Source organism: Cnephaeus nilssonii (genome assembly GCF_951640355.1).
Source record: "Cnephaeus nilssonii genome assembly, chromosome: 5".
In the NCBI taxonomy this organism is placed as follows: Eukaryota; Metazoa; Chordata; class Mammalia; order Chiroptera; family Vespertilionidae; genus Cnephaeus; species Cnephaeus nilssonii.
In genome coordinates this window covers 73,965,979-73,980,030 of record NC_137076.1, presented here as the reverse complement: position 1 = coordinate 73,980,030, position 14,052 = coordinate 73,965,979, and the positions used below count along the sequence as shown (strand labels likewise).

Genomic DNA, 14,052 nt, shown 5'->3' with positions numbered 1-14,052 from the left:
ACATAATTGCAACAGAAATTAAATAAATAACAATTCATCTGACTTTGCTGGAGAAAATAAAACCCTCTGGTCCTGCACTGTGTGAGAGACGTCTCAGAGTCTTCAGAGGTTTTGCTGCTCGACGTCCCAGGTTCCTATAGTGAGAAGTCCCAGAGGGATCTGGATGTCGGACTGAACATTCTAGTAACCGATCCACTTCTTAAGGGCATACAGATATTCTTTCAGTTTCCTCCTGAAATCTCCCCAGTTCCCCATCTTGATACTGATCGGGTCTTCCTGTGAAGAGAACGGAAAGGTGGTATTAGATGAGGCTGGGTGGCAAGGCAGATGCAGGCTGAGGGTCTGGTCGTGGCTGATGGCACCACTTGCAGGGGCGTCATAGGGGGCAGCTTACCGTGGACGTGGGGGTGGGCAGGACTGTCTTGAATTTCTGTGGGAAGAGACCAAAGCAGACCGTCAGAGCCTCTCCTGAGAAAGGAGCAGGCCCTGAAGAGGTTCCCCAGAGGAAAGACCGGGCCAAGCGGGGAGCCCTAAGCCCTCGCTCGACAGCTTCACATACCTCAAGAATTGTCCTGATTTCGTCTCCCCTATCTGTAAAATGATTGGCAGCATTCAGGAATGTATCCAGATTTATCTTCAGAAAGTTTTGATTCTAAGGGGACAAAGAATACATGTAAGAGGGGGACCTTGGAGAGGTGTCCTTCCCATGACCAGGCTGAAGTCCTCTCCAGTTTTCCAAGACTTCTTCAGGGACACCCTTGGACAATGCCCTCCTCATTCCCTTCTCACCCAGGTTATGCCCCAAAGGACACAGGCCTAGATGTGTGAGCACGGCCCAGGCAAGGCCCACTCGCCTCCCACCAGAGCCCCTGTCTCCATGCAGGCTGCATAGAGGGCCCCAGTGGACCCCTTCTGCACTTGGGGAGAAAGCGCTGGCCAAGGGACATTCTTGCAGCTAACAGGGTAAATGCTCCGACTGCATCAAGGGCTCCGAGGAATCAGGAAGAAAATCTAACACGCCCCCCCCCCCCCCCCCATGGAAATGGGCGCAGCATGCGAACTGTGAGTGCCTAGAGGGGAACTGCAGGCAGCCAATAAACTCAGCAGAGGTTTGACCGCCCCCCTCCCCCCCCCCCCCCCGCCCCCGTGCACTCAAGATGACATAGTTCCCCTTTAGGAGAAGTAACTGAATGATAATACCCACAGCTGGTCAGTGTGGAAAGCAGAACTCGGTTTTTTAAGGGAAAGGAAAGGAGCAGGCATGTTCGGGAGGTGGGGTGGGGATTTCAGTCTGCCAGTCCAGAGGCTGCCCCTGAAAGCTGAGCTTACGGCCTCTGGTATTACTCACCTACAGCTGCCTTTTCGTTTTGTCATGAAAACAGAAACATGTGTGTATTACAGCCATGACTGGGGAAATGTCCTGGACCCCTGATCTGGGCACTTTATGCACAGTGGGCCATTTAACTCACAAACACCCCACCGAGCTAGGTGCTGCTAACCCTATTTACAGATGAAAAACTGAGATTTGGCAAAGTGGTGTGACAGGTCTAAGGTCACCCAGGCAGGAGTGCACCCAAGTGTGGGGCTGAGCTCTTACCCTCAGGATGAATTTCTCATTGGAGCCCAAGGGGTCCTGTGGGGGAGAGAGAAAGCGAGCCCATGAGTCCCGTTGGCCTGAGCACTGCCAGCCCTTCCCTGCCCATGCCAACCTTATCCCGGCTACTCACTTGTGAAGGCACCGGCGGCTCGTTGAGGATGGCCTCGATTTCATTGATCCTGCTGGAATAAGTCCTTAAGGGCTGCCCCTGTGCCCGAGGGGCGTGGAGTGCGAGCAGGAGCAGGAAAAAGGGCAGGACGGGGAGGCTGCTCATCTTTGGGCTGGCAGGCCGCATTCTGTCTTGTCCTGGTCCTTCGTGCTGTTCTGAAGTGCTCGAGGCAGCCTCCTGCCTTTTATTAGCAGCAGCAACGTGCCAACCCCGGTGGTGAAGGGGCGGCATTCGGAAGAATCTTTTATCTTACATGGAACCTCCATCGCCAAACCACAGACTTATTCATCACTTTCTAGTACTTGAGATCAGTGAAACTTGGAAAAAATGTACAGGAAGAGTATCTCCTCATCTTGTCAAGGAGACGAAGGGATTGGCTGATTGGGGGCAGGTGATGGACCTCTCTGACAGGTCAGGGACATCTGACTCTGAGCTCCCGACACAGCTATCCCCTGGACAGCCCTGACTCTCTGCTGCCCATCTCCATGGCATGATGGCCTGGTCCTGCATGATGATCTGTCCAGCAACCTGTCACACAGCTAACCATCCATCTGTGAGCTGGTCCCCTGAGAATCACACCTCTTGACACCCCTCCCAGCACTGAGTTCCTGGGGTTAAAGCCCTCAGTGGTTTGCCTCATGGGCCTTGGGCAGCTTCTCTTTGACACTTTCTGGGTGGCAGGTGGAACTCAGGCCCCAGACACCCATTCTTTTATTGGTTCGATAACAGCACAGCCCAACTCTGCCCTGTGCTGTGGGACCTCAGCCCCTCCTGGAGGGCTGGCTGCAGGTGCCGGGCATTCCTCCTGAGAGCTCGGAGGAGCTTGGCTCAGGGGCCTAAGGGTAGAGATTCTTGAAGAAACTGTCACAGGGGAGAGGGCTGGTCTGGGGAGGTTTAGATGGTGGAATTGGTAAGATCTGAGGGGTGAGGGGAGGGAAGAGAGGAGGGCAACTCCCTGGTTTCAGGCTGGTGTTGGGAGCAGTGACCACAGTAGAGAGTGGTGTTGGGGGTCTGGGTCCCCAGTCTGTGCTGGAGCCTGGGTTTGGCAGATGCAAGCCCAATGGGAAGGGTTTGCAGAGCAGGGAAGAGGGCAGGGACTGACCCTGGGGGAGGCTACAAAGGACCAAAGAAACAGCAGCCAGACAGGAAATAGGAAAACCAGGTGGGTGGGGGCCCCTGCCCTTTGGGGCTGTCAGGCCCTGACAAAGATTCAGGGCAGGGGGGTGGTGAAGGGGTGCGGGTGACAGGGGTGTGGGGAAGAGTTGTGTGAGATGACTAGGCCTAGGTGAGGGTAAGAAGAGAGAAAGGATGGAAAAGTCAGGGGTCAGGAGAGGTTGTGACGCAATCAGCGTGGGGACATGAGGGCAGGTTATGCTGAGGAAGGGGAATTTGGGTGTTCCGGGCTTCTGAGCAGGATCTCATCTGTTAAGACAAGGATCAGGATGTGGCTGCAGAGAGGCAAGTGAAGAGGCTGGGACACAGAGCAGTGCTGTGAGAACAATGCCTCTAGCCGAATACACAGCTATTAGCTCAGCATAGACCAGGCCCTGGGCTCCAAGATCTGGACCCAGAGCATCCTCGAAAGCAAGTGGAGTGTCTCAAAGGCATGCGTGAAATGAGGTCACACGTGGGGAGCCTTAGGTCTAGGTACCCTTGAAGGCACAATTCATTCAACAAAATGTTTTTAAAAGATGTTTTTATTGATTTCAGAGAGGAAGGGAGAGAGAGAGAGAAACATCAATGATGAGAATTGTTGATCAGCTGCCTCCTGCACGTCCCCCACTGGGGATCGAGCCCACGACCCAGGCATGTGCCCTGACTGGAAACCCAACTGTGACCTCCTGGTTCATGGGTCGACGCTCAAGCACTGAGCCATGCTGGCCCGGCCAGGCTCAACAAACCTTTAAAAGCACTTGCTGTGTGTAGGCACCTTGAGTAAAACAGATACGCCCCTTCGCTTAGGAAACATAGTCTTGTGGGGAAAGAGACCAAAAGCCTGCTACTCCCAGCTGGGATCTCAGACCTGAGGTCTTAGCCCAGGTTTTCTGATGAAAAATTGCATTTTGACAAGGTGATCACATGACATTTAAGACATTCTGATTGAAAAACTCAGCTTGGGCAGTTGGGGGTCTGGGCCCCAGAGACACAGGGCTTGTTGACTACTCAACTGTGTTTCAATGTTACCTTCTATATTTAAAGTTTCGGGGATCTGTGCACCAAAAGAAAAAAAAGTGATTTTTTTTTTTAATATATTTTATTGATTTTTTACAGAGAGGAAGAGAGAGGGATAGAGAGTTAGAAACATCGATCAGCTGCCTCTTGCACACCCCCTACTGGGGATGTGCCCGCAACCAAGGTACATGCCCTTGACCGGAATCAAACCTGGGACCCTTGGGTCCGCAGGCCGACGCTCTATCCACTGAGCCAAACCGGTTTCGGCAAAAGTGACTTCTTATAGAAAAAAATACCTCTATTTTTGTTTGTTTGTTTGTTTGTAAATAGGCTTTTTGAGGGTATTTTAAAGCCCAGTGAGTTTTGAAGTGATGAAGGCTGAATGTGCCTGCAAATATTTCTCTAGAAGTCCTGACCTGGTGCTGAACTGTAGCAGAGAGAAGTCCTGCCTAGTGCTACTGTAGATCTTGATGTTTGTAAGAGAAGGAAGTTTAGGCTTCGGGCTAGGAGCACTGGAAACACTGGGGTTGTCCGCCAGGGAGGAGTGTAGTCCCTTGAAAGGTTTGGGTCCAGGAAGCCCAGTCTCACTACTGTGGGGAGGAAGGCCGGGAAGAGGCAGGACAGGAGGGTGGCCAGTGAAGGACGGGAGAGTTCTCTGGGCCATAGATGGTAAGAAGGCTGAACTGGGTTGATCCTGGTGGGGATGGAGAGCTAGATGAAGGTGAAGACTCTAGTAGCTAGAGTGGCACTTAGTAAATGTCAGGCACTCAGCTCTTTTCATGGGTTAACTCATTTAATCCTCATAATGAGCCTATGAGGCAGGTACTATTATTATCCCCATTTTACATATGAGAAAACTGAGGTTCAGGGAGGCCTCCCCCACAGGTCACAGACTTGCCCAACCCTTCTGCATGAAAGTGCTTTAACCTCTCAGCCACAGCGGGTGGCACGGGCGGCAGCAGCAGCAACAGCAGTTGTGTCAGCCCGGCCCAGAGAGAACATCCGTGCAGGCTGGGCTGATTGCAATGAAGAAGGAAAATGAGCTTAGGGTGCCCAGCCCTGGGCAGGCACGAGAGAGGCCCTGCTGGGCTGGGTCAGGAAAGCCCACCCAGGACTGCTGCCTGGGTCTGTAGGAAAGAGACCCTGTGGGTCCCAGGGTGAGTCTCTGGACCCCGTCCGATGGATCTCTGTAGGCTTGGCTCTGTCCCACCTGTGGCCTGGATTCACTCAGAGTGGGACACAATATCCAAGGTCCTGGCCCTTGGGGCCCCTTCCAGTCGTAGGTCCATGCTGGCTCTCTCCCTCAGGCCTGGAAGAGTTTGCTGGGGTGCCTACTACCAGCAGGAACCCAGACCTCAGTCACCATGACGAGCTCCCCTGCTACCCTCTCCATGGCATCATGTGTCAGACTTAGTCTCCCCATGATCTGTCACGCTTCCGCTGGTGGCCCTGACCACACTGCCTGGTTTTGTCAGTGCAGAAGGCAAATCAGGGCTCCTAGCCAGCCAATCAGTGCCATTAGGTGTCACATGTGCACCTAGGCAGAGAGCTCAGGAAAAAGCCACGTTGGTGGGCCCAGATGAAGAGGCCTGGCTTCCTGTTCCATCAGCTCTGTCCTCCTTCCTAGGGCATGTACAGCCTCGGCCTGTGCACTCTCAGCTTTCCATCCCATGCTGCAGGGACGTGGCCTCCTTGGGGCCCATCTGTGCGAGTGGAGCTCCTCCCTAAGTCCAGTCTAATAGAGAAGACAGATGGAGAGTCACGGGATAGAACGATAAACCTGGGGGAGAGGGGTGCCCAGAAATGAAATCAATTGTCAGCCCGGACTATCGGGAAAGACTGGAAGAAAGGGCAGCTCAGACCTGGAGGATGGTCTGGAGCCAGGAATGTCACAGAGGAAGTGCTCCCAAGCAGAGTTAGGTTTGGGGCAAATCATACAAATCATCTGTCTATTGATCTCCAGCCTACTGGTCACAGCTCTGATACTGGGGTAACTGGGGACAGCCATGTTACTCTTATTGTTATTAATAAATGTGTGGGCATATGGTGCCCGTCACCCTCCTGATGCCTACTTGGAACACAAAGATTTGGGACATACATTCCTATTGTGTTCATTGTATTTATCTCAGACAAAACCAAGAGCCAGGGGAGGGACAGGCAAAGAAGCTGCCTGAAAACTGAGGTGACAATCTTTGGACTTAAGGAATACTCTTCTAAGTGGTTGAGACTTCACACAGGTTATTACTAGCAGCCATGTAGATGACATTGCCCGGTAAAATCTTGTCTGCTTCGCAGGCAGGGAGGGGAAGACCACCACGGGTGGGCGGCAGGGGGTCAGAGCTGTGCAGGGGACGACAGGAACAGTTCCTGGTGGGGCAGAGGCACAGGCAGGTCCTGCTGAGCTGGGTCAGGCTGTCCTCTCCCCAAGCCCACTCTGTCTGGTGAGCAGAGGCTCTTATCTCCCTTGGTAAGTGAGGTAAGACCATTTGAGAATGTTCTTTAAGTCTTACTGATTTTTTTAAAAATATTTTTTTGTTGTTGATTTTAGAGAAAGAGGAAGGGAGAGTGAGAGAGAGATAGAAACATTGATGAGAGAGAAACATTAATATTGATTGGCTGCCTCCTGCATGCCCCCTGCTTGGAATCAAGCCCACACACGCAGGGCTAGTTTTAGCTATCTTGAGTTCCGGACAGTGATGAATACATTATGTGTTTGTTATGCAGGTTGGGTAAATGAAAAAGGGACTCTACAGAAAGTAGTCACAGGGGGATCTGATTGTAAATCCCTATCTGGGCAGATCATGTAGATAGTCACGCCCCAGTCATATAACTTTTCTAGTGAAAGATTGATCTTTGCCATAAGCAGCCCTGTTCCTTGATCTTGTGCATTTAGGTTAACACACTTTTGAAATTAGTGTAACCACCCTCAAGAGAGCACATAATCTTGTTAGCTATCCTGTAATCCAATCCCCATCTGGCTTTCTCCCACCTCCATGTAACCTTCCTTATGGTCCCTCCTTAACTTCAAGTGAATAAAAGAAATTGCAGTTTGGCCAGTGTGGCTCAGTAGTTGAGCATCAACCCCTGAATCAGGAGGTCACGGTTCAATTCTTAGGACATATGCCTGGGTTATAGGCTTAATCCCCAGTGGGCGGGGGGTGGGCGGGGGGGGCGGTATGCAGGAGGCAGCCAATCAATGATTCTCCTCATTGATGTGTCTATCGCTCGCTCCCTCTCCCTTGCTCTCTGAAATCAATCAACACACACACACACACACACACACACACACACGCAGGATAGCCTTCGCCACTGTCTGATCGCTGGCCTCACACTCTCTGCCCGCTGCTTGCCCACCTCACCCAGCTTGTTCTCACCCCCACCTCAGCCTGCTGAGCTCGCCCCCTCCCTACCCACAGACATGTCCGAGGTCAAGAGCATTAGCCCCGAGTATGCCTCCTTTTTCGTGATCATGGGTGCCTCGGCTGCCAAGGTCTTCAGCTCCTTGGGTGTTGCCTATGGTACCGCCAAGAGTGACACCAGCATCGTGGCCATGTCCATCCTGTGACCAGAGCTGATCATGAAGTCCATCATCCCAGGGGTCATGGCTGGCTTCATTGCCATCTGTGGCCTGGTGGTGGCAGTCCTTATCGCCAACTCCCTGAATGAAGGCATCAGTCTACGGGAGTTTCCTCCAACTGTGCGCTGGCCTGAGTGTGGGTCTCAGTGGGTTGGCAGCTGGCTTTGTGATTGGCATTGTGGGGGACACTGGCATGCAGGGCACTGCCCAGCAGCCCCTACTATTCGTGGGCATGATCTTGATCCTCATTTTTGCTGAGGTGCTGAGTCTCTACAGTCTCTATGGTCTCATCGTCGCCCTCATCCTCTCCACAAAGTAGCCGCTCTCTAACCAGCCACAGACTATGCTGTAAAAACCACCCTCTCTTCATTCCAGAATGAACAGCCTGACACACATGCACCGGGCAGCTGCCCCCCTCTCCCAGCAAGTAGTTGGTCTTGTAAATGGGCTCAGTGTCCTAGTGCCCATCATCTGTTACCCCACACTCCCTGTGCTGTGGACATCTGGGCCCACTCATCATCACCCATCCAGGTCCCCCAACCAGTGAGGATGGTAGCTTCTGGCCAACCCCACCCATTTACCTGACCTAGAGTGCTCTGTGTATAGGGATGAATTCCAGTTGTCATTTTCACTGGATGTTTATTTATAAAGATTTGGCCTATTCTCAGCCCTCCCATCTCCCAACTATAATAATCTTTAGAGTGTTGCTTTGTGGGGGTACTGTGTGCCCTGAGATTTTTTTGTATGGAACCACTGTCCTCCAGCCCTAGCTGTAGGGCTATGAGCTGGGCCTGCAAGGCCCAGAGCCATAGCCAATAAAATTCTTGGATGTGAAAAAAAAAAAAAAATATATATATATATATATATATATATATATATATATATATATTAGATAGATAGATAGATAGATAGATAGATAGATAGATAGATAGATAGAAACTGCAAACCGTCCTTCTCTGAAGCATTTGAGATCTTGCAATTATAGTCAGTTTTGACTCAAATAAACTCATAAAAGTTCTCCTTACCATCACCCCATATCCCACCCTGCCCTGACACTGGCCTAAAAGAAAGGGTGCAGGCCAGGCCACTTCAGATTTAATAGGGTCAGGGAGGACCACCATGGCTCTCAGCAGGTCAGAGATGTAGAGATCCTCTGCTCCCCTCCCCCGCCCCCATCCCCACGCTCATCTTCATTCCTCTCAGTTTCCCAAACACCCAGCACCTAGGGTCCCCTGGAACCCACCTCAGGCATACTGCTGCTGGTATATCATCTCTATTGTTCAGAATAATCTTACCATCACCCCTGTGAGTACTTGAAGCCATGCTGGGGTCAGCAGCACTAGTGGGTTTCTCTCCCCCTGCAGCACCTGCTGAAAGTGAGAGCTCAGCCCTGAGGGTCCACTGCCTCCCTGCTCTGGGTTTTAGTTCATTCAGGTCAGGGCTCAGGCATACCTGGAAGGCCACACCCCAGACTTAACCCTTTATCTGGCATCTTAACTGCAAATGCTTCCTGTCGGTTTGGTATTTTTTATTTTATTTTTTGCCTCCTGTGGGGGTTGTGTGATAAATGCTTTTCCCGAGTTTGGGAGTTCTAAAATTGTATGTTGGCAAAGCTGGCCTCCTTCCCTTTGGGTTCTTCTCTGTTTTAAGAAGTTCCCCATTCACCCAGGCTTCTTCCCCAGCCCACCTAGAGCCAGAAGCTGGGATGGGCCCTCCCTTGACTGGGCTTTGCCAGAATGATCTATGACCACTTAAGGTGCACCCTTGGGGTAGCTCAGTTCTTCCTGAGGTCTGGTGCAGAACAGAAGTGATGAAGCCAAAGGCTGGGGGAGCTGGTAGAGGGCATTGTGAAGGCCTCCCCTTACCTGGTGAAAGAAATAGACATTCAAGTCCGGTAAGCACAGAGTCCTAAACAAGATGAACCTAAAGAGGCCTACACCAAAACACATCATAATTAAAATGCCAAAGGTTAAAGACAAAGATATAATCTTAAAAGCAGCAAGAGAAAAGCAGTTAATTACCTACAAGGGAGCTCCCATAGACTGTCAGTTGATTTCTCAACAAAAACTTCACAGGCCAGAGGTAATGGCAAGAAATATTCAAAGTAACGAAAAGCAAGGACCTACAACCAAGATTACTCTATCGAGCAAAGCTATCATTTAGAATTGAAGGTCAGATAAAGAACTTCCCAGACAAGGAAAAGCTAAAGGAGTTCACCACCACCAAACCAGTATTACATGAAATGTTGAAGGGTCTTCTTGAGGAAGAAGGAGAAGCAGCAGAAGAAGAACAACAACAAGAAGAAGAAATAGAAAATTAAAAAATGTGAACAATAAAATGGCAATAATGGCATATCTATCAACAATTGAATCTAAAAATCAAAATAAATGAACAAGGAATCTAATGAAAAAAATTAGCTGATGAATAAAATAGAACCAGAGGCATGGAAACATGGAAAAACTGACGAATCAGAGAGGAAAGGGTAGTGGCCAGAAAGATCATATCAATAGTTGCATAAAAAGCATTTGATGAAATCTAGCACCCATTTATGATAACTCTCAGGAGAGTGAGAACAGAGGGATCATACTTCAACATAACAAGGGCCATATATGAAAAACCTACAGCTAATATACTCAATGGGTGAAAAACTAAAAATGTTTCCCTTAAGATCAGGAACAACACAGGGATGTCAGCTTTCACCACTCTTATTCAGCATAGCCACAATGATCAGACAAGAAGAAGAAATAAAAGGCATCCAAATTGGAGAGGAGGAAGTAAAACTATCATAATTCACAGATGACATGATATTGTACATAGAAAACCCTAAAGACTCAACCCCAAAATACTAGATTTAATAAATGAATTTGACAAAGTAGCAGAATGCAAAATTAATATCCAGAAATCAGTGGCATTTTTATACACCAATAATAAACTCTCAGAAACAGCAACAAAGAAAACAATCCATTTAGTATTGCAAAAATAAGTAATAAATAAATAAATAAGGTATCTAGGAATAAACTTAACCAAGGAGGTAAAAGACCTGTACTTGAAAAAAAACAATAGGACAGTTTAGCCAGTGTGGCTCAGTGGTTGAGCATTGACCCAGGAACCAAGAGGTCACGGGTTTGATTTCCGGTTGGGGCATATGGCTGGGTTGTAGGCTCGATTCCCAGTAGAGGGTGTGCACGAGGCAGCCAATCAATGATTCTCTCTCATCATTGATGTTTCTATTTCTCCCTCTCCCTTACTCTCTGAAATCAATAAAAATATATTTAAAAAAAAACAAAAAACAAAAAAACTAAAGGACATTGAAAAAAGAAATAGAGGAAGCTGCAAACGGGTGGAAGTATATACCAGGTTGGAAGAATTAACATAATTAAATTGTCCATACTATCCAAAGCAATCTATAGATTCAATTCACTTTCTATTAAAATACTAATGGCACATTTCAACAATTTATATGGAATTGAAAAAGACCCTGAGTAGCTTCAGCAATGTTGAGAAAGAAGAACAAATTTGGAAGGGTCACAGTACCCAATATCAAACGATATTACAAATCCGCTATAATCACAATAGCTTGGTTCTGCCTGGCTGGTGTGGCTCAGTGGTTGAGCATCAACCCATGAACCAAGAGATCCCCAGTTCAATTCCCAGTCAGGGAACATGCCCAGGTTGTGGGCTCTATCCCCATTAGGGTGCATGGAGGAGACAGCCGATTGGTCTCTCTCTCATTGATGTTTCTATTTCTCTATTCCTCTACCTTCCTCTCTCTCTAAAATCATAAAAACATATTTTAAAAAAATAATCTGGTATTGGCACAAGGACAGGCATATAGATCTATTGAACAGAATATGGAGTCCCAAAATAAACCCACACCTATATGCTCAATTTATATTTGACAAAGAAGGCAAGAATATATAATGGGGTAAAGATAGTCTATTTAATAAATGGTATTGGGAAAATTGGACAGATACATGCGAAAAATGAAACTGAACCACCTTCTAATACCATATGCAAGAATAAATTCAATGTGGGTTAAAGACTTAAATGTAAGATTAGAGACCATAAAACTCGTAGAAGAAAATATAGGCAGTCAAAGCTCCGACATTTCTCTCAGTAATATTTTCTGATATATCTGCTTGGGCAGGGAAACAAAAAAATAAAATAAAATAAAATAAAATAATGGGATTATGTCAAACTCAAAACATTTTGCACAGTAAAGAACACCATTAACAAAATGAAAGACAACACACTGAATGGGAGAACATATTCATAATGGACAAAGGACCTGAATAAATATTTCCTCAAAGAGGGCATACAGATAGCTAGTAGACATATGAAAAGATGTTCAACATCACTAATCATCAAAGAAAAGCAAATTAAAACCACAAGATATCACCTGTCAGAATGGCCATCATCCATAAATTATTAAAAAACAAACAAACAAACAAACAAACAAAAACAAGTGTTGGTGAGGATGTGGAGAAAAGGATGTGTATATTGTTAGCAGGCTTGATTCTCTGGGGCCGTGGAGGAGGCAGCAAATCGATGTTTCTCTCTCATATTTCTTTTTCTCCCTCTTTAAAAATCAAAATATCTTTTGTTGTTGTTGTTGTTAATTCTCACCCAAGGATATTTTTCCATTGATTTTTAAAGACAGTGGAAGGGAGGGGGAGAGACAAAGAGAAACATCAACCTGAGAGAGACACATCACATCGATTGGTTGCCTCCTGCACATGGGGCCAGGGATCAAGCCTGTAAATGAAGTACATGCCCTTGATTAGAATTGAACCCAGGACCTTCAGTCCAATGCTCTATCCAGTGGCCAAACCAGCTAGGGCTAAACATAAAAATATATTAAAAATAATAGTGTGAAAAAAATTTGTAATAATTATGTATGATGCTAGGTAGGTACTGGGAAATACCACGGAAACACTTTGTAAAGTATATGATTATGTAACTACTATGTGGTACACCTGAAACTAATACAAATAATATTGAATGTAAACTAATTAGGAAAAATAAAAAGTTAAAAAAATTTTTAAATACGAAAAAAGAGGTTAAAATGGTAAATTTGATTATATCAATTTTTGGTATCCGAAACAAAAACGGAAAGATCACCAGTATATACATAATAAACAGTAAACAAAAAAATCTGGCCTGCATGTTTTCTCAGTAGAGCCTGAGACTCTTCTGACGTTTCCCATCGTCTGGATCTCTCAGTGTGGCCACAGGGTCCTCAGAGCACCAATGCAAGGGTTCTCTCTACCCTGATCCCTCATCCTTCTCCAGCCTGGGGAACCTTAGCTCCTTACTGACCTAGTGAATTTCTCTTCATCTTGAGAGTCATTTCATGGTCACTCTTCTGTGTGGCCATCCCAGCCTCCTCAATTACCCAGATCAGTGCCTGCCCCCCTGAATGTCCCTGCTATGTCTGTTATCTCTGTTTATGAGACCATGTGTACCAGACCCAGAAGTTTCCATGGTGAGACCATGACAGCTTCCTCCCTGTGCCCTAGGAGTCCCAGGGGGGTGATAGGGGACTGACTGGTCTGGGAGTCTTGGAGAATAAACATTCTGGGCTCAGACACCAGGCAATAAGGTAGCAAGTAGGAGGAAGCATCATGTGAAGATAGCTCTAGTGGATATAGACCTATTGCTCATAGCAGGAATTGGCACAGCCAGCCCCAGGCTCTCCTTGCGTATTTTTCTCTTTACATTTGATATTTGGGGACGTCAGCTATGTAGATTTAGATCTCCCATGGAGCATTCTTAGGGTGGGAGGAAGAGAGGCTGGCGGAAAAGGCAGTGGTTCTACCATCTTGCCAAACCCTCTTCATTCTAAAAGTTTTTCTAATTCTCTTTGGTTTTCCAGTATTTGAAGTGAAAGACATTTTATTTATTAATTTTTTGCATTTAAAATGGAAAATAGAGCACACATACAGAAAAAGGTATAAAACATGTGCATAGTCTAACGAATAATTATAAAGCAATCACCCATGTAACCAGAACTCATAAAAATATAGGACATTGCCAAACCTCCAGAATTCACATTTGCCTTCTGATCATGACCTCCGCCCTCTTGGAGGTAACCTATTAGCCTGTTGGTTTTTTGTTTTTTTTAAATATATTTTATTGATTTTTTACAGAGAGGAAGAGAGAGGGATAGAGAGTTAGAAACATCGATGAGAGAGAAACATCGATCAGCTGCCTCTTGCACACCCCTTACTGGGGATGTGCCCGCAACCAAGGTACATGCCCTTGACTGGAATCGAACCTGGGACCCTTGAGTCCGCAGGCCGACGCTCTATCCACTGAGCCAAACAGGTTTCGGCCTGTTGGTTTTTTTTAATGATGATTATTTTTTGTTTTCTTTTAGCAATATCACCAACATAGGCATTCCTAAACAATATAATTTAGCTTTGCCTGTTTTTATTTTATCCTTTTCATCATTTTAAAAATTTTAATGTATCATTTGTATGGATTGAACTTAGTACTATGCTTAATAGTGACTCTGCTCTTGGAGTAGTTGACAAA

General features: G+C 47.0%; 1 protein-coding gene and 1 pseudogene across 2 annotated transcripts; one reads left to right on the top strand and one right to left on the bottom strand.

Annotated features, from left to right (window-relative positions):
• Positions 1–180: 180 nt before the first annotated feature.
• IL3 (interleukin 3) lies at positions 181–1,871 on the bottom strand (the record flags this gene model as incomplete). The annotated part of the gene is made up of 4 exons (XM_079770267.1): positions 181–276; positions 395–430; positions 1,598–1,633; positions 1,728–1,871. The coding sequence occupies 4 exons, from the start codon at positions 1,869–1,871 to the stop codon at positions 181–183; spliced, it is 312 nt and encodes a 103-aa protein (XP_079626393.1).
• Positions 1,872–7,356: 5,485 nt separating this feature from the next.
• On the top strand, positions 7,357–7,834 carry LOC307100794 (V-type proton ATPase 16 kDa proteolipid subunit c-like; annotated as a pseudogene). The gene has a single exon. The product of its transcript is annotated as a V-type proton ATPase 16 kDa proteolipid subunit c-like (transcript).
• The last annotated feature ends 6,218 nt before the right edge of the window (positions 7,835–14,052 follow it).